Here is a 20,054-nt window from a genome sequence, read left to right as displayed (position 1 = left end):
CCCTGTTAAGATGACATTACTGTCCCAGTAATACCATAATGTTGAAAGGAAGAAAAAAAAAGGCACACAAGAATACCAAAAATAGAAAAAAATAACATTTTAATGAGTGCGCTGCCTTTGCTAACTTCCTATAGCAATAAAATAATCCTGTCCATGTTCAGAAGTAGTCTTTCAAATAACCTGGAGCCTCATGTATAAACGGTGCATACGCTCAAAAATCTTGCATACTTCCGTTTCCACGCTCAAATCGTGATGTATAAAACCTAAACTTGGCATAAAGCCACACACATTTTCACGGTAGCTCAAACCCTGGTGTATGCAAGTTGTTCGCTCGGTTTTGCAAACTTGTGGCACCCAGCATCAAAACAGTGCTTTTGCTCCAGTGTGATTTCCCTTTCTTTTTAGATCCACATCCCTGACGCGTCTTAATCATATACACTGAAATTAATCGCATATTGCTCATTAGTTTAAGGCATCTGATTGAAATTAACCTGTAACAATATAATGGTCCATGGAATGGCCAAACTATTCCAAATACCATAGCTGCTTTAGCGTTGTTACTCTCACTGCACCTTCTTCTACTTTCAGCTGCTCCCGTTAGGGGTATGCCACAGCGGATCATCTTTTTCCATATTACTCTCACTGCACCACTCGGAGCAGCTGATCGGAAGGAGAATTATCAGTATACAGCATCAAGCACACACTGCCTCAGCCATACTGCCTATTTGAACTGCTCTCATCCGACAAACACTTCAGAGCCTTTCCCGTACAGACCTCGTGGTTCAGAAAGATTTTCATACCAAGAACTATAAATGCACTCAATCAATCCATCAAGTGCTCCTTGTAGAACTGTTTGTACTTATTAGTACAATTACCTCACTGTAAACTTGCCATACAGTTATAATATTGCACAACCTGCGCCACTTTATAAAGCGCGTATTTACATATGAGCTGTTCTAAGCTAACAGATGGCTTAACGTCTATTACAAAGCTGATTGTGTGGCGATTGGCTACTTGGAGAAAGAAAAGGAAGGACGGGAATTGGGGGTTAGTACTTTTGAAAGAGACAGTACTGCTGCAATAAATTATTTCATCGAAGGTTGCGCACGACACAGCAAGCAACTTGCGGGAGGCAGGAACAATTTGTGAACGAGGCGCCTTCTCATCACTATCACTGCGCCACCATGTTTAATAACATGTTTTAACTCCTATCATCATGAAAATGATATAAAGTATACATCTCAGTATTTTAATTATTCAGAGAGCTGTAATATCACAAATGTAATGGATTCTGTGCCCTGTCGGAGGAAGAGAAAGCCTGCTTAAGAAGCACGTAGTGATTCACACACATAGAGCACATAGAAGAACACATACAAAACAAAGCATTTAACGTGCTACTTTAGTTACGATGGTATTTGAGAAACTAGTAAATTAAATGTTTTAAAGATGAAGTTTATAATGTTCTACTTTAATGACAAAATAAACTGTGTGATCGAAGTGGAAATTTCAAGATTAAACTTGGCATTTCGAACTTTTTTCTCACTGTGTCCCTATTTTTTTTTTCTTTTCTCAGTACCCTAATAAGCTTTCATATGACACTCAGGCTGTGGGCTACGACTCACCTTTTCACGGTGACTTTGATATCTGACTGCTTCTTTTTTATTTCGGGTACTGTGTGACTTTATGAACTTGAACTTTCGAGTTTCTCCGACACTCTGTCACTCGATCAACTTCCTTTTGTTGATTATATCACTGTTTAAACCAACAAATAGTAAGTTTTTCCTTGCCTTCACTTGGTATTTGCTGAAATTCTTCTATTTTCCCCCGTGCTTTTGCCATTGTCTTTTCATAGAAGGCTGAGCTTAAGGGCTATTTATATTGATTTGCATATTCAAAGAGGCATAATTCTGGGAGGAATTGGGGCGGGGCAGCAGGCGCACGCACATGCGTTACTTTTCATGCTGACTGGGATTTATGTAGTGGAAGAATGTGGAAGTTGGCGATCGCACAGATTTACGCATCTGGATTTTTTGGTGCGTACGAACATTTCCCCTTTTGTCCGTACACCATGTTATAGTGTGAATTCTACGCACTGCGTTATGCATGAGGCCCCTGGTGTTTTCCACTGTTGAACAGTTTGAACTGCCTCTGCCCTGTTTGTGTTCGCCAACTACTGGGCTACTGGACCCTTCTGAAGATTCTGTCATTGAAAAGAGATTAATGGCTGGGCCCTCTTCTGTACAGTCTATTCTCTGACCTTCAGCAGCCAAAGGGACCAAAAAGTCATCTCGTTTTACTGCCCACTGTCCACTGGGATGGTCATAGCAGGGGCAGATACGATCTTGGTGTCATTTAGCCACATGACATTGTATGAAGCAGGTGGAGCCTGAGTTTCTTGACATCAACGTGTTCATGGGCTGCTAGCTATATTCCTTTATGCATTTTTGACCACCAGATGTAACTGCAAGCCTGTGCTTTAATACGATGATGCCTGGGTGTGCTTCATTTAGTTCATTTATTAATGTCTTCTTATCCTGTGGGGATATTACAACTCGACTCTGCCATAGTATGCAGACATCCACCACACTCAGCTACGCTTTGCTGTGAACATATGGTTGAGAAGATGACTCCACTGGCTTACCTGGCCAGTTCCCTTGTAGAATCCATTGATGCATCAGTGACAATATAGGGTCTTGTTGTGTCCATGTCTTTATCTGACTCACCTAACCAGTGTCCTGTCCATGTGATCCAACAGCCTGATGACTTCATTAACTCTCTCCATTTGTGGCAGATGACTCAAGGCGTCAACATTAGCATGTTGTGTTTCTTCTTTATACATTAAGGTTTATTTATAAGAAGCTAGAGTCAATACCCAGCATTAAATGTATGCTTCTGCCATCTGTGGGACCCCCTTTTGTCCACTAAACAATCCTGTTTTGTGACACCTCATCGTATCTAATATTTCTGGCCAATTAAACAAGGCATCAGACTTGAAGAAAAAATATTCATTGAAACAAATGCAGTGTTACATCATCTTACAATTTTACCAAAATGATTTGGACTAGTATGCATGACCATGTATTATAAAATATCCATAAAGGGGCTGAATGACCAGGTGGTCCAAGTCAGCTCAGCTTTGACCAAGTTAGTGGACCTCTATCTGATGAGTTTCTGTTGCTCTTGGAAGTACACCAAAACAGTAATTCTGGGACAGTTGGCCAATAAGCTTTAAAGTTAGCCTCTGGCTAACATTATAAAGTAGAGACTGCAATGCAAACATTTTAAACAGTTGTAATTCATGGAAAAAGGTGCACAATCTTTCAAGCCTTAAATTTCTAAACTATATATTAAAGGATATGGTGTTCTTTTGTAGGAGGACAACTTAAATTTAATTCCAAGGTCAAAATCTGAAGACATGAGATTGACCAATTTACATTACTTCTGTTATGACTTGATCCAAAACAAATGCCAAAAGGGAAAATAAACCATCACAAGCCACACAAAAAAACTTAACTAAAGATCATTTTATTACAAAAGGTAAGACAAACATAATGGAAAGATCTGAAATGCTCATGATTCTTAATTCAAAAGAAATCCAAAAATATATCCAATATTACAAAAGTAAATTCCAAAATCCACCTCAAAATATTAATTATCAGAAAAAGGACCAAAAGTAAAAACTATAAAACAAATATTCTAAAGTCAAAAAGCAAGAGGGAAAGTGAAATACAAATTTACCTTTTGAAAAGTTTAAAAAAAATACTACAATTGAAATACAAAAAATCCATGAAGCAAAGTTGGAAATAAAAATAAAGGTGAAAAAAACAAATTAATCCAAAATGAGAGGATAAGAAAGAAAACAAAACTGTAAAGAACATAGCCACTGACAAACTGTAGTGGCAGAAAGAACCTTAAATAGTCCCTATGTCTGCTGTCATGATTCTGATAACAGTATCTGGAGCTTGTAATGTAATTAGGGTTCATGCCCTTCCACTGTCAAACACACTACAACACTTGATGACATAATTAGCAGAAGACACAGAGGATACAATTAAACAAACAAAAGACACAACATGGAAGAAAACTAGAAATTGCAGAATAATTAACACAAATGAGACATATAAAAAATAATATAAAACAAAAAAAAGAACAACAACCTAAAAAAAAATTCTTAAATTCTAAAACAGACCATGACAATTCCAAAGTACAGTCAGTGCTTGAAGTGGGCCGGTTTGCTCACCGCCTCTTTTAGTTTCATCACAGAGTACCGGCACTTTTCCTTAGTGTACTGGTGAGTACTGGCAGCTTTTTGCAAATACTCATGGGGGACAACCCCATTCCCCCTAAATCTTCAGCTGAGTGTTGACGTATCCCAAAAGTGCAAAGTTTCACTCCCCACTATTCGATTGACTTTCACCACCTTGTCGCTAATTACTTTTCACTGGAACCTCTTTGAGAATATTGAAGGGGACCCCTCCCCGACTCTTAGAGCGAGTGTTGACATATCCCGGCGTTCAAGTGTCACTGTATCACCATAAAAAGAAAACCACCAGTAATTTGGTTCCACTTTAAGCATTGAGTACGGTACCCTATCATTTACTTTCTTTATGAATTTTCTCAGTTAGGGTTTCTGATTTGGTCTCCTTTATGTCAACTTAAAATATCTTGTTGCATCTTCTGTTTGCTTGCGTTTACATATTTTTAATTTATGGAAACATTAAATAGGAAATGTGCAAGTACTTTACACTTAATTTTTAAACATTTATTGACATCAAAGGGGGCTGTATGTGCATTCGTTTTTAGAAATTTATGAAACTGTTTTATACGTGTATATGTGCTCTGAGTCTGCATTCTAATTTAATAACTAGAGTATACAAGGATGAACTGAATACCATTGAAATGAACAATTTATACACTTTTATCAATAACAACAAAATGACAAGATGCATCCAGCAGTATTTGTTGCTCACTTATTACCATTTGGAACTGCAGAGGCACCAGCACCTTTTCTGATAGCCAACAGTCGCAAAGCAAGATCACATTTTGAAAAGAAAGTCGGTTCCATAGAAGGCAAAAAACACACACCCATACACTCTTATGCTAGGGATTTTAAAATTTCGCAGTTTGAAGCAGCAAACTGAAGTCAGAAGACAAACCCATTCAGAAGTGGTGAAATTAAGCATACATCTCACAAAAGGCATTGCAGAGTGGATTCAAACAGACTTTAAACAACATAACACCACAGATCTGTGGGATATCCCAAGCTAATTAACTACTACAAGTCAAATATACTATAAGTAGGAAACTGGTGGCAATCTTCAGGTTGGCTGTTTCTGAAAACGTCACCTGTGTTAGATGTCTAAATACAGCTGACATATGAAGGGAGGGGTACTTCTGAATTTTTATGATTGTTTTGAAAACATCGCAAGGTGTTGAGCAGGCTTTCCTATCACCCCAATTGTGTCAAATTTTATAATGGAAAATATGTAAGAAAATTTGATGGCTTTGGGAAATGATATTGATGATGGCAGGTAAGACTTGTCCATTTGAATTTCCAACACAACAGAATACAGCACAACAGTCTTTACTAGCATTCAACTGAAACATAAGTCAGATAAATTCTGTTTAATTCATGGCCAATTGAGCAAACTGTTGTGACACCAACCTCAGAGACCCACATTAAATTAGTTTTTGGGATACCACATATAGTATTTTAAATATTCTAAATTTTCACATGTCTGCTCACACATTACAAACACTTTAATGGTTTATAACAGACAGACTATAAAATAGGCAAAGCACAGCTTCATTATATCTGCTTTCTTCTTATTCTAAAATATTCAAATGAAAAGAAAATGTAGTTCAATAAATGAATGGTTTTCAATTATTTTGATAGTCTTTGATTCAGATTTTACACTCACTGCCCACTTTATTAGGTACACCTGTTCAACTGCTTGTTAACACAATTATCTAATCAGCCAATCACATGGCGGCAACTCAATGCTTTTAGGCACTTAGACATTGTGAAGATGACTGGCTGAAGGTGAAACTGAGCATCAAAATGGTAAAGGAAGGTGATTTAATTGACTTTGAATGTGGCTGGTCCGAGTATTTCAGAAACTGGTGATCTGGTGAAAATATCCATCGAGCAGCTGATCTCTGGGCGAAAATGCCTTGTTGATGTTAGAGGAGAATGGCCAGACTGATTAAATGACAACAGTAACTCAAATAACCACTTGCTATAAATGAGGTAGGGAGAAGAGCATCTCTAAATGTGCAACATGTAGAACCTAGAAGCAGATGGGCTACAGCAGCAGGAGACCACACCTTGTGCCACTCCTGTCAGCTAAGAACAGGCAACTGAGGCTATAATTTGCACAGGCTCACCAAAACTGGACAGTAGAAGATTGGAAAATCATTGCCTGGTCTGATGAGTCTCGATTTCTGCTGTGATATTCAGATGGCAGGGTCAAAATTAGACATCAACAACATGAAAGCATGGATCCATCCTGCCTTGCATCAACAATTCAGGTTGGTGTGGGGAATATTTTCTTTGCACACTTTGGGCCTCTTAGTATCAATTCAGCATCATTTAAATGCCGCAGCCTACCTGAGTATTGTTGCTGACCATGTCCATCCCTTTATGACCGCAGTGTCAGTGACTGCTTCTGATGGCTACTTCCATCAGAATAATGTGCCATGTCACAAAGCTCAAATCATCTCAAACTGGTGTCTTGAACATGACAATGAGTTCACTGTACTTAAATGGCCTCCACAGTTACCAGATCTCAATCCAACAGAGCACCATTGGGATGTGGTGGAATGGGAGATTCACATCATGGATGTGCATCTGGCAAATCTGCAGCAACTGCGTGATGTTATCATGTCAATATGGACTAAAATCCCTGAGAAATGTTTCCAGCACCTTGCTAAATCTATGGCACAAAGAATTACAAAAGTTCTAAAAGTAAAAGGGGGTCCAATCCAGCAGTAGCAAGGTGTATCTCTTAAAGTGGCCAGTGAGCATTTATTTTTGTTGATCCATTGATCTCAGCTTTAAGGCATTGCTCTGTCAAAGAAAAGCCCATAGTTCAAGATCTTTTAAGATAAAATCTTGCGTCTTAGACAAAATTTCATTGTTAAACGTCTCACAAGTGTTGCTTCCTCCATGACAAAGGTCTTCATCCAGCCAGAGTCCAAAATGACCACTGAAATGAAAGAGAAATCTATTAAACAGTTATAAAATATTTGCAGTAGCAATTAAAAAGCTGCCCCTCCTATAATACAGTATTCTTTATTTTAAAAGTAGTTTAAAACAACATATTTTGCACAATATAAATAATTTTAAAATAATAATAATAAATACAAACATCAGGAGTGGTCTCCCCTAGGCTTTCTCGTATACTCAGATATGGGGATGGATTTTTGAGGAGTAAACAACAAGACAATGATTATATTTTCATATTATGTACATTAAAGAACCATCAACCACGAATCAAATCAAATTAATACTATTTTGAACAATTGTTATAAAAGTAAAGATAAATAAATAGGACTCTGAAGCAGCATAAATAAAAAAGTACCACTTCCAGAAATAGCTCAAAAATGGATAGAAATCTGTTTTGTACCTAATATTTGTGTGCAAAATTTGGTTGACCTAACTGAAAGCGTACTCAGGTTATTGTGTTTACCTCCACACACACACACACACAAACACACATAGAGGCAAACAGACATAATTCCAAAAATTCATCAAAATGTCGAAATCACATTTTTGGATGATTATAAAACTTTCCCTATGAGAAAGTAAATTGGACTCAGGGAGGTCTAAAATGTCGAGATTCATCAAAATCTTGAGATCGAACTTTTGGACGATTACAATACTTTCCCTATACTATGTATACGAGAAAGTAAAAAGTTAAACTAATATAGAACACACGTGTCATATATAAATCATGTTAATATATACTTTGTAAAAGCAAATAAATGTTACCAAGTATTGATCCACGTCTTGAGATTACATACTTATTACAAAACAGTGTGTCCATATTGTTTTAAGAAGGTAAAAAGCAAAAAGCAAACCATTGTTCTGAGATTCAGCTATTTTGAAAAAAGAGCAACAACTAATGCCCCAGTAGTGTTGATTCACCTTAGAAAGTCATCGCCAAGCATCATTATTGACCATATTGAATACTGATACAAAAAATGTGAATTGCTGTCTTTGTTCTGTAGACAACTAGACAATAAAAAGACACACTTGAAATTGCTTATATTCTTTCACTATGTGCAAGCTTATTTTTTAATTATACAAAGATACTGCCTGCTGCTGCTAGATTAATAAAACATGCATGTGCTTCAGTAAAGGAAAATATTGAGCATGCCCATCGCAGGCAATCAAGTGACAAGAACTAAAGAGACACTATAGACATACATAGCGTACATACATACATCTTTCTAACACACTTATGTAGGGCAGGGTCACAAGGCAGCTGATGACTCTTCCAGCAAGCATCAGACTCAAGGCAGGAACAACACTAGGGCCAATTCAGCAATGCCATTTTACCTATTTTTAATAGGGTTGAAGTTTAGTAATTTTAGTACACATGTTTTAACATAGGGAGAGGGGTAACGCAGAGCTGTCATTCCTACCTCACAGCACCAGATTCTACTTGGAGTCTGCATGTGCTCCCTTTGTATTTACAGATTGAGTGGCATCAGTGTCAGTGAATTTACTCACAGAAAAACATTGTGCTCAGATCTTTTATTGCAATATCCTTAGCAAGTGTGAATCATTATGCATTAAAAAAATGATAAATTGGTTTGTGGCACTTCAATCTTTTCTGTCACACACTGTGCCTTTTTTCTATCGTGCATGTGCAAGACACACCACGGAAAAGGTAGACTGGCTCTTTCAAAAACATATCATTTAGTGAAAATACCATGCGGTGTAATCAGTTCAGTTCAGATTTATTGTTATGTGCACAAAGAACAATAAAACTCTTAATGCACTTCTGTGTACCATGCTATATGCATCTTGCTGGGTAGGCTTTGTGTAATAAAATTCAGAATGTGATTGCCATGGGAAGCAGGTGTGTGGTCAGCATTGTGTTTTCATAACTTCAACCACGATGGTCACTACAAGCAGACAAACAAGCAAGAAGCATATCTGTTCAAAAATTTCTGATAAAATGTGTTTTTGTACAGTTTACTTTTGTTGTCACAGGCATGCCTCAGAAATGCAGAAGATACTGTATGCTTTCTTAAATAAAACCTTTGCTACTTCAAAGTGGATGTATTCTGTAAGTGTTAAGCCTTTTTTTACAAAGGGACTCTGGTATCCATTGGCTTAATTATAAAATGCAAGAGCGGGCTGGCTGTGTTTAATTTTGTTTGTTTATTTATTTAAATTTTATAAAATATGATTCACTTTAGAACACAGTTTGGAAAGCTACTATATACCATGACTGTGAAGAAATAGCTTTAACTTGAAGAGTACCACACTTATTCTTTAACAAGTTTAGCAAACCCATGCAAATATAAAGGACCTGTAAAATTACAGGTCCTATTATTGAAAGTAAATTTTATTAAATTTTAAATACTGGGTAGCCCATAAAAGAGAAAAACTTACAAAAATATTACCAAAAGATAGGAAATACAAGTACATTAATTGGAAGCCCATTGCTTAACTGTCACAACCTCTTGTCTTTGGTGGTTCTTTTTTTCATCAAGCCAATAAAAAGAAAGAGGACTTCATTCATGCCTGTATGTGTTTTGTACTAATTCTGCTTTGTTCCTTATTTGTTTTTTAATATCAAGTACTGAAGATAAAGAGAGAACGTTTAAATAAATGACAAGAAGAAGAGATGAGAGTCAGAAAAACAAGCAAAGAATTGTAACTGTGAAGTCAAAACCAAATCAAAATCAAAATCTCATACTCATAGTTCAACACTACATAGAACAGAAGTCAATATGAAAAGTATTAACTAAAATAACACACTCTATTATTTTGTTATTTTTCTGCAAACTTGGATACAAACTGGCTATTGAGACAACCTTTTAACCTTTCAGCAATTACCCCCTCGAAACCATGACCCCTAAGGCCACATCCCTGGCAACCGAGAGTTACAGCATAAGGACAGGGCTCACAACATGGTGGAGTCCAAACAACAAAAAGTATAATGGAAAAGTAATAATAAATGAGAAGCTCCTCAAAAGCGTGTTCTTCTTCTTCATCTTTTCCTACTTCTATGTGGGGTCAATGTTCTTGATCAACCTTCTCCGAACAGCTTGGTCTTCACCAGTCACTTTTTCCATCATATCTTCTTCTATTTTATCCATCCACCTCCCTCGCTTTCTCTTCCCCTATACGTCCATTCCCATCACTTTTTTTCCCACACATTCATTGTCTCTGCTCATCACATATCTATACTAGTTCAACCTACTTTACTATATTTTCTTAGATATCTCTCTCACTTTTGTTGTGCCTCTACCACTGTCTTAAAACCTTACCGTTGACCTTCACGTTAATTCTTCAATCGCACAATACTCCTGATGCCTTCTTAAAATTGTTCTATCCACACAGCACTTTATGGGATATCTCTGCAACTAATTCTCTAATTTGGACTACCACTGGACCAAGATATTTACATTTATCAACTCTTTTCAATAGCTCTCCCTGCAGGCTAACTTCTCAATCCTGAACATCATTAAACCTCATATATTTTGTCTTCTTCCTATTTATGTTCAATCTTCTATCTTCCAAAGTCCTTCTCCATTCTTCCAAATTCCTCTCCATTTCCTTTTTTCTGGTGCTACACAACACAATGTCATCAGCAAAAAGCCTACACCCGGGGGATTGCTTTTCCATCCCATGACTCAACACATCCATAACCAGATCAAACATGTAAGGACATAAATAAGATCCCTGGTACAGATCTAATCTAACTGGGATCTTGTCTCTTACCCCAACACTGCTTTTAACTCAAGTCCTCTCTCCCTCATACATATCCTGGACAACCCTCACACATTTTGTATTAAACCTTAATTTTAGCTTCAAAATCAGGATCTCTGAGTATGAAAAACCCTGAAAAGACCCATTAATCACCAAGATCCATTCAAGATAAGGCAAAAAACTGAAGAAACATGGAGATTATAACACACAAAGTCAAATGGTCTCAGCAGCAGAAGTTACATCTGCATCCTTGTTTAAAAATCCCAGACTATCACCATACCTACCTTCATTTTTAAAGCTGCTTTTCTCATTGAAGGTGTCAGACATGCATGCTAATGGAATGTTTTACAGACTCTGCACGGGTTTGAAATAGGAAGGAAGAGACACAGTCACTTCTTTAAACCCGGAGTGAAAGGGGAAGGCCAGGTGGACCCCTCACGTCACTTTTCCTGTGAATTTGTAAATAACTTTTCACATCAGTGGATATAAGAGAAGCAATCGGACTGGAGGTCGATGTTTATTTATTGACTAATGATTGAAAGAGATATTTCCTCATATTCATGGTCTTCTTCTGTGGGTTAGAATAGCCACTGGATGGACCAGACAATCCCTTTATCGATAACTCTTTCATCTAAAAGTACCAATGATTTAAATGGTGAATCATCACTGGACTCTCAACTCTATCTGATTGCCACTCTGTTGTTATAAAGGGCAGTAGGCAGCATGTCATGACAACATTGAACACAAAGCATGACTTGTTCTTAATTCAGCACATGACATAATCATACACATCCCCACTGCTCCTTGTACAGGATCAGTTTACACACACACCATATACCGTAATCCGTACATTTATATGACACAGGAGGAAGCCAGAATCTCTGGAGAGACCCCTTTCAAGCACAGAAATAATATTCAAACACTACACATTAGGTGCACAGGCCAGAATTTGTGCCCCAGTTACTGGGCAAGAGAAGCAGCAGCAGTGGCCATTGTTTTACTTGGCTGCACACTTCTGTGATGCCAACAATTAAAATTTTCATGTTATGGCACTATAGTGAAGTAAAAAAAAATGTAAAGCTGAAATTGGGTTGGGGGTTTTATTATATAGATTTCAACTTCAAAATACATTGTCTGAATGTACAGCCTCTTCAAATATCATTTTAAATTTCATCCTCTGACTCTTGAGGCTTCAGTCAGAGTTCTCTTCAAATAAACTTTCTCAGGCTATGTAGGTCTATAGTTTGATGTCTAGTTCCCCATGTCTTCAAAGCAGGTTTCACTCCATGACATTTCAGACAGTAACATCATTTCTCTTTCAGACTATTGTAATTCAGCTCTGCAGCTTGACAGGCATGCTGTACATTGCAGCAGCAACCAGACAATTTAAAGGCAAAAAAAAAACTATAAAACTATAAAAGAAAAATGAAAGTTTACATCAAAAAGTAAAAAGGCCTTTCATAATTAATAAATTGCAGAAGTCTTACATACAGCATGCATAAACAGAAATAAGGATGAAAGCAGAGGAGATTTGCAGTTCCATATTAATATGGAAGAAGTATGATTGGGTATTTTCAGTGGCGTGAGAGCTTAATTGTTAATGATATTTACAGCAGCTGCAAAAAGAATTTAAACTCTTAGTCTGTTTCAAATTCTATTCTATTAAAAAATGTAATAGTTTATGATAATAAAAAATTACAAAAGCAATCTTCCAATCATTGTATATGATAAAATGCTAAGGTCTTTCTGTCTGTCATTTAATTACTTGAAAACTACTGGGACTACAACCTTGATACTGGTTTTAATTGAAAGCTTATGACCCAATACATTCTGGAAATTCAAAAAATGTAGGTACTGACCACCTTGACAATGTTATCTGTGATCATGTGTTTATTAAAGCAAAGCAAGCAGACAACCAAGTGACATGGCAGAAAGAAGAAGAATAGCAGTAACAACTGCTCAGTGTCATGCAAATTGCAGTGGCTGCTTTTGTCACAAAGAATATCATAATAAGAAAGAAAATAAAAGAGCAACGACACCTGCTGACCATCAGGCACATCACAGAAGGCAATTAAGTGACACAGAATGAGATAAAATAAGCAGACATGATGCTTGACCACATTGACAACACAGGCAACAAGTAATCCTGAATATAGAATATGTGAGCAGCACACAAACACAATGGATCAGAGGCATGCAAGACAAAATCCAAGATATGGAAAGCAAAAAAGCACCATGGACAGAAATACACTGTGACAATACAGAATGCAAGAAAAGGGACAGGAAACAAATGCATGCTGACAAACAAGAAGATTGTTGAATACTCAAAACTTCACACCAAGCATTGCTTTTAGATAGATAGATAGATAGATAGATAGATAGATAGATAGATAGATAGATAGATAGATAGATAGATAGATAGATAGATAGATAGATAGATAGATAGATAGATAGATAGATAGATAGATAGATAGATAGATAGATAGATAGATAGATAGATAGATAGATAGATAGATAGATAGATACTTTATTAATCCCAATGGGAAATTCACATTCTTCAGCAGCAGCATACTGATACAATAAATAATATTAAATTAAAGAATGATAATAATGCAGGTGAAAAACAGACAATAACTATGTATAATGTTGAATGTTAACGTTTACCCCCCCGGGTGGAATTAAAGAGTCGCATAGTTTGGGGGAGAAATGATCTCCTCAATCTGTCAGTGGAGCAGGACAGTGACAGCAGTCTGTCGCTGAAGCTGCTCTTCTGTCTGGAGATGATACTATTAAGTGGATGCAGTGGATTCTCCATAATTGATAGGAGCCTGCTGAGCGCCCTTCGCTCTGCCACAGATGTTAAACTGTCCAGCTCCATGCCAACAATAGAGCTTGCCTTTTATGTCCTTAGATCAAGGCTGGGAGATGGCCGTGGTTCATTATGTTTTTGCAATTGCGTACTGTTAGTAAATAGTTGCACTGTCTGCTCTGACATGTCACTCTTGAAACTCAATGGGGGTGAAAGTCCTATTCCACACTCTTCCAAATAAAATATGTATATTTGGAACAGTCAAAATTGTAAGGGGAAGTTCAATTAAAACAATTTCCAACACAATGTGAAGAAGACATGAAAAAGCTGATAAAAAGAAAGAGAACTGGAAGTTATCTGTTTCCATTTAGGGAACAAAATAGATCAATGTTTGTTTCAGGAACACTACTTGGGAAAAGTAGATCATCAATGTGATCACAGCGAGGCTGCATTTTTAATGCTGAAAACAAAAAAACAGTTATTGCAAAAATGGAAAAGTTCAGTGTGCTCTATATGAACCACTAGAACTAACAAAATGCATTATAACCAGAGCAAAAGAACAATTTGCTGATCGAGAACAAGGCTGCATAATGAGGTCTTTAGTAAAATCATAATGGCTGACTGATACAATCTACTATATTCTTTAGCATGGAGTCCTAAAATGTGAATTTGCAGTCCTTGAATTTTGAATGCATGCTCTTTCAGAGACGGTTTTAGTGGCATGGCTGACCAGTAAGGATACTGACAATATATGAGCACTCCCATGTGACAACAGCAGCTTGTGGTTGCTCCTTATCCTAACGGAAAATGGCACCAAGCAGGCCCAGCATGAAACTTTCTGTGACAGGTGACTGGTGTGATTTACCAAGGATTTTGTTTCTGGCTCTAGTAAAGCTTTCTTTTTGTTGTTTATTAAATATAATTTTGCTACTGATCATGTATTTGGTTTTCTTGAGTGTTGTGTTTTGAATATTTTTGGTTGTTTTTTAATTATTTGTTATATATGTATTATGTTTACTTTTTGTGTTAATGTATTCATGTTTAGTTATGTGCCCTGTCCTCTTAAATATGAAAATTGTGCGGAAGGACCCCCATGAAGAGCAGCTGGAGGACCACTCTCTGTCTGTTTAATTAAGTCGAGCCATCACAAACACTATTGAGTTAGTGGAGTGAGTATTGTGTTTGATTATTTTGGTTTTCTGATATTTTTGCTTAATAATTGTGAAGGCCTGGATTTGTTTGTTTTCGATTGCCTTTTTGAGCAACTGTTTTTGATTATGTTTCTTGACATTTTCTCATTCTTTTTTTTTAATAAAGATAAATTTGTTCTTTATTAATTGTAAGATTTGTTTTTTTGCCATTATTTTTAAACCACATTCTTATAGTTTCCCTCTTCCTGATGTGAATTTGTGCTTCATTTTTGAGCCTGTGCAGGACTTGAAGGCTGCCTATTGAGTTTGGGTCTCCTGTTTTTGAGTTCAAAACTGAGAAATACTAGTCTGGTACATGATATGTTGAGACCTGTGCACATCTTTGCTACATTTTGTGGAAATTTTCAGAACAGGGATTATACCATTTCACACGTCAAACTGCCTGCAACAAGTTGCAGAAGCACCTGCCTATTGCAGAGGATGCAGTGGTCAACAACTAAGCTGACACCTTTTTAATAGGCTTCTGTTACTGGACTGCATATAACCAGCGTAATGTTCACATTTGCTTCTTGCTTTACACCAGTGGTGCTACGATAATCACTGCCTTCCTGTCAACCTAAAGTGGGCTGAATAAATACTACCCCTCAGCACATGCAGGATCAAATGTATACATAGAACTTTAGTTCAATTGTTCAGTTCTTTTCACTTGATCTCATGCTGTGGATGTGCTTTCCCTCTTCCTCAGCTGTCAACAGATGGCCAGAGCACACACATGCCTGATGTTACAGAATTTTTTGAATGTTCGGAATAAGCTTCAGTACTACCATTGAAATCCTAATCAGCTTTTTTTCTTATTAACGCATGTATTTTTACTTCAGTACAATAACTATTGTGTTACGTTGCTCACTTGTTTGAAAAGTAATCTGATTACATAACGCATGTTACTTTTAACACATTACTCCCCATACTGGTCATAATGTATATTTAATTTAATTTAATTTGATTTAATGCAGTGAGATTTTAAGCAATCCAATGATATATTTAACTTGAAATGTACTTCTGACTTCTTGGGAACAACAATCTACTGTAGTGAATGGGAAAGATGCTCTGAAATTTTGAAATTTATACTATAGGAGCAAAAATTGCAAATAAAAATAATTTTCTCATTGAGTGATGCATTCATTAATTTTTCCAACACAATTATTCCAGTAGCAGAACGAGACAAAGGGTGGTAACCAGCCTTGGAGGGAGAACTAGTCCATCAAGTAGGACATTCACACATACGCACTCACTCAGACTGCACCAATTTAAATTCACTAGGCACACTCACATATATATTTTTGAGAACTGGGGAAAAATATCAAAATGCTGAGAGAAAATCCGCAAGAATAACGGCAGAATGTGCAAATGGTGTTTGAATTTTAAACCATGACTTTGGTTTAAAGGTAGCAATGCTAGCTTCTGCACCACCATGCCAACATTAAATGATATATTTAATTCAAAATTGCATTAATTACAATAAAACAGAGGGACCATCTTTGGAAGGATGACATTTTTCTCAGTCATTTGTTAGCCTTTGTATGTCCACATTAAGGTGTTACACTGGATACTGTGAGCTGCCCCATGAACTCTTTTCTATTTTCTTCAATTGCTACTTTGTGCCACTTTATACTGAAAAAGGATACATATACAAAACATAAGAGATACCTTCCACCACCAAACACAAGTGATTCTAGATTCCCTTTGATGAAGTATGAATTATTACTTGTCCACTTAAATACCTGCAAGAAGAAGCATAAGCATTAATAAGAAAAAGAAGACAGATATTGCAGCTTTTCTTTTAAAGTACATTTTAAAATACACTTTAAAAACAAATGACATACACATTTATGCACCTAAACCAAACTTTAAATGTTAACATCACATTCTTTTTTGTTTAATTTTATTGATATTATTAGAAGAAAATTTTCTTATTCTAAGATCTGATTAATTAGACCTTGCCATATTTTAAAAAATGTTTTGAACAGATCCTTTAAGTGAGATTTTTTTTCCAATTTCAAATAATACACAACATCAGTTACCCACTGACTTATAACAGGTGGGCTGGGATTCTTCCGATTGAGCAAGAGAAGTCTACGTGCTAATAGTGTGGTATAAGCAATTACAATCAATTTGACTTTCTCTATTTTAAGTGTTTTAATTCCGGCTGTTTTAAATACTGTGTAGGTTTGATAGGGTAGAAAAAGGTGATTATCATGTAAAGGTGCAACAAAGTGCTTTCTGTATTGGTTCCATATTCCGAGTGCATGACGGACAATTAGATTATCAGTATATTGACAATAATTTGTATTTACTGGGCACAAAGCAGGGAAAATAAAGTACAGCAAGATTTTATTTCTATTGCAGACCAGGCTTGTGTATATTCATCAATTTGTGTCAATGTCCAGGTTTTTATAGCTTGTATATTTGCCGCCCAGTAATAAAAAAAATGCCACCTTCTGCTTCAGGTCATGGTAGAGTTTCCTTTTGGATGCGTGATTGTTCCGAAGTTCCAAATAAATGAGGTTGTGATTGAATCTAATTTCCTAAGGAACAATTTGTTAATGTAAATGGGGATGCTCTGAAATAGTAATAGAAGCTTGTGAAGGATGTTCATCTTGGCAGTATTGTGATAAATGGTCTGTGGCACAGGGCAGGATTTTAAATACGTAAATAACAATGACACTCCCATCTTCCAGTGGGGTGTGGTAGTGAGTCAGGAGCGGCTTCAGTGAAGGATGCAGAAGCGGATGTTCTTGCACTTGTGCATTTGTGCAAGATCGTCTGTAACCCAAATTAGCATTGGAGCTGCGATTGCTGCAGCTGCACCTCATTCTGCTTTAAAAAGGGAAGTGTGAATGTTAGAGGAAAAAAAAAGCAAAGAGAAGAGAAAAAAGTTAGAGAAGAGAGTGCGGAGCAGGCAGAAAACAGGGAAGAGCCAGTGCAGGAATGAGGAGGGAGACATCCGGAAGGAGGACAGCCCCAGGAGGACAGTGTGCAGCTGACGCACAGGGATGTGGTGATGGTTCACTTCTGCTGAACACTTTAAGGAAGTGGGAGCGACCAGGAGGAGTGCGGCACCGCATAAGTCCGAGGAGGCAGCTGGAGTCAGTGACAGAGGCTGGGACAGTGCGCCTTTCCTCGTTTCGTGGGAGGGAAGGACCCAAGCCTAGGTCCAGATTGGGAGCCCTACTGTGGGGCCATGGAAGCAGCAGGGACCTGGACCTGTACATTTGTACATAAAAGAACTAGAGCACTTTTCACCATCACCTTGCTTGGTGTGTTTGTCCTTATCTGCTCAGCTTATCCCAGTCATGACTATCGATGGTGTTGGGTTCAAGAGGCTGCCAAAATGGAAGAGGGATTGCGGAGATGACACAAGTTCTCCCTGATAATATGAGATGGAGAGCAGACCTTCTATTTACATCTTGTTTCATTTTTTCCATGCAGATAGCAAAATTATGTTGAAAAATATCTTTATATTTGCTTGTGATGTTTACCCCTAGATATTTAAACTGATCTGCTAAGGTAAATGGTAAGGTGTCCAGTGACATCAAATTCTCAGACTGTCAGTTGGGGCAAATCCTATCAGGCCAGTTACTTTTATTTGCTGTCTTATATTTACACTTACTATCCCCTTCAGATTCTTCATTATTATTATTTTTGACAAATGTGTTACATTTTTTTGGTATAACTAGACAGTTGCTAGGGCATTAGTCTCCATTAAGACAATGATAATTGGAAACATAGTAAATAGGTCTGACAATGTAACATACTTAATTTTTTTGTTAAATCCTCAGCTACAAACTGCATTTAGCTGGCAGCATTTCAATAAGTGGAAAAAGCACATTGACTCATTGTGGGAAAATCAAAATGCTTACTTGAATCACAAAATCATTATAAATATGGAAGCACATTGCATTCACCAAAGAAAAAATACTCTGAAGAACTTCCTCGTAGTTATAACTTAGTATCTTATAATTATGAAATCAGATCTTGAAATTGTGAAATAAGATCTTGTAATTACAAGATAAGATGTACGTTATCCTGTAATTACAAAATCTTATCTTGTAGTTATGGGATATTAAGTTATAATTACGAGATTGTATCTTGTAATTATGAGTTAGTAAGTCATAATTGTAAAATTGTTATATTATAATTACACGATCCTTATCTCATTATTATGAGATACTAAGTCATAATTATGTGAAAACATCACTCAGTTCTTTTTCTTTCTGTTAATGCATTGAATGCACTTCTGTAGTCCGAGGCATAGCGACAGGACATGCAATTGCCTGAAGCCCCAATGGGTGTCCATTTACACAAGTACTAATTGCAATAACAACCCTATTTGAAGCATAGCATCGACACACTACAATGACACAATCAGAAACACCCTTAAGGGTTGCCCCCAGTCTTTGTTGGCAAAGTGTCTGTGATGATTGTTACTTTTTTTAGTAACATTAAATGTAATCAGAGTCATTTCTATAAATCATAAAGAGGATTTATATATCAGGAAGCAAAAATTGGATTGACTCTGTTTAGACAATTCAACCATTTCTGATTCAGCTTCAGTCAGTCTCTCCAGGTCCCACTGTAGTCAGCAGGCTGCCAAATTCAGCACCACCAATGTGAATACGTAACAGTGAGACAAGGTCTAAGAAGTCAAAATTTATTTAAAACTGATTAAATCTTACCTGAGATCTACCATTTGGTGTTGGAGGCTTGCAGCCCGAGCTCTAATGTTAATAGAGCACAATGTTTGAAGGTCTTTGGGCCTAGAAGTGGATGAATTTGCTGCAGCCAAAGTGCACACACATAGATTTTAAAAGTTACAATACTACCTTTAGGAGCCATTTTCATTTCTACTTTTTTATTTTTTTATATTTACAATGTGCAGTTTCTATTTTTATTATGTTACAGTTATTTACATTTTATTTACTTTAAAATTTATTTAGACTTTCAAAATTGATTTGTATTCTATTTTCTATACAAATCTATTTATTTTTGTGTTTTATATAAGCATTTTTTTACTGAATTTTTCATTATTGTTCATCTTATTAATTTACACTTTATGATAAAATAATGGTAATACATTTTATCA

General features: G+C 36.6%; 1 protein-coding gene across 2 annotated transcripts in view; it reads right to left on the bottom strand.

Moving 5' to 3' along the window:
• Positions 1-3,504: 3,504 nt before the first annotated feature.
• LOC114659277 (TLD domain-containing protein 2-like) overlaps positions 3,505-20,054 on the bottom strand; it is a 32,088-nt gene continuing 15,538 nt past the window's right edge. For both annotated transcript variants that reach the window (XM_028811672.2, XM_051932872.1), the window contains 2 exons: positions 16,619-16,692; positions 3,505-7,208 (listed from right to left, as the gene is read on the bottom strand). In XM_028811672.2, the coding sequence (XP_028667505.2) occupies positions 7,073-7,208; positions 16,619-16,692 (210 nt within the window). In that variant the 3' untranslated portion in view covers positions 3,505-7,072. The remainder of the gene's footprint in view (positions 7,209-16,618; positions 16,693-20,054) is intronic.

Source organism: Erpetoichthys calabaricus, chromosome 10 (genome assembly GCF_900747795.2).
Source record: "Erpetoichthys calabaricus chromosome 10, fErpCal1.3, whole genome shotgun sequence".
Taxonomy (NCBI): domain Eukaryota; kingdom Metazoa; phylum Chordata; class Cladistia; order Polypteriformes; family Polypteridae; genus Erpetoichthys; species Erpetoichthys calabaricus.
Note: the sequence above shows the minus strand (reverse complement) of the source record. Positions and strands in the feature narration are given on the sequence as shown.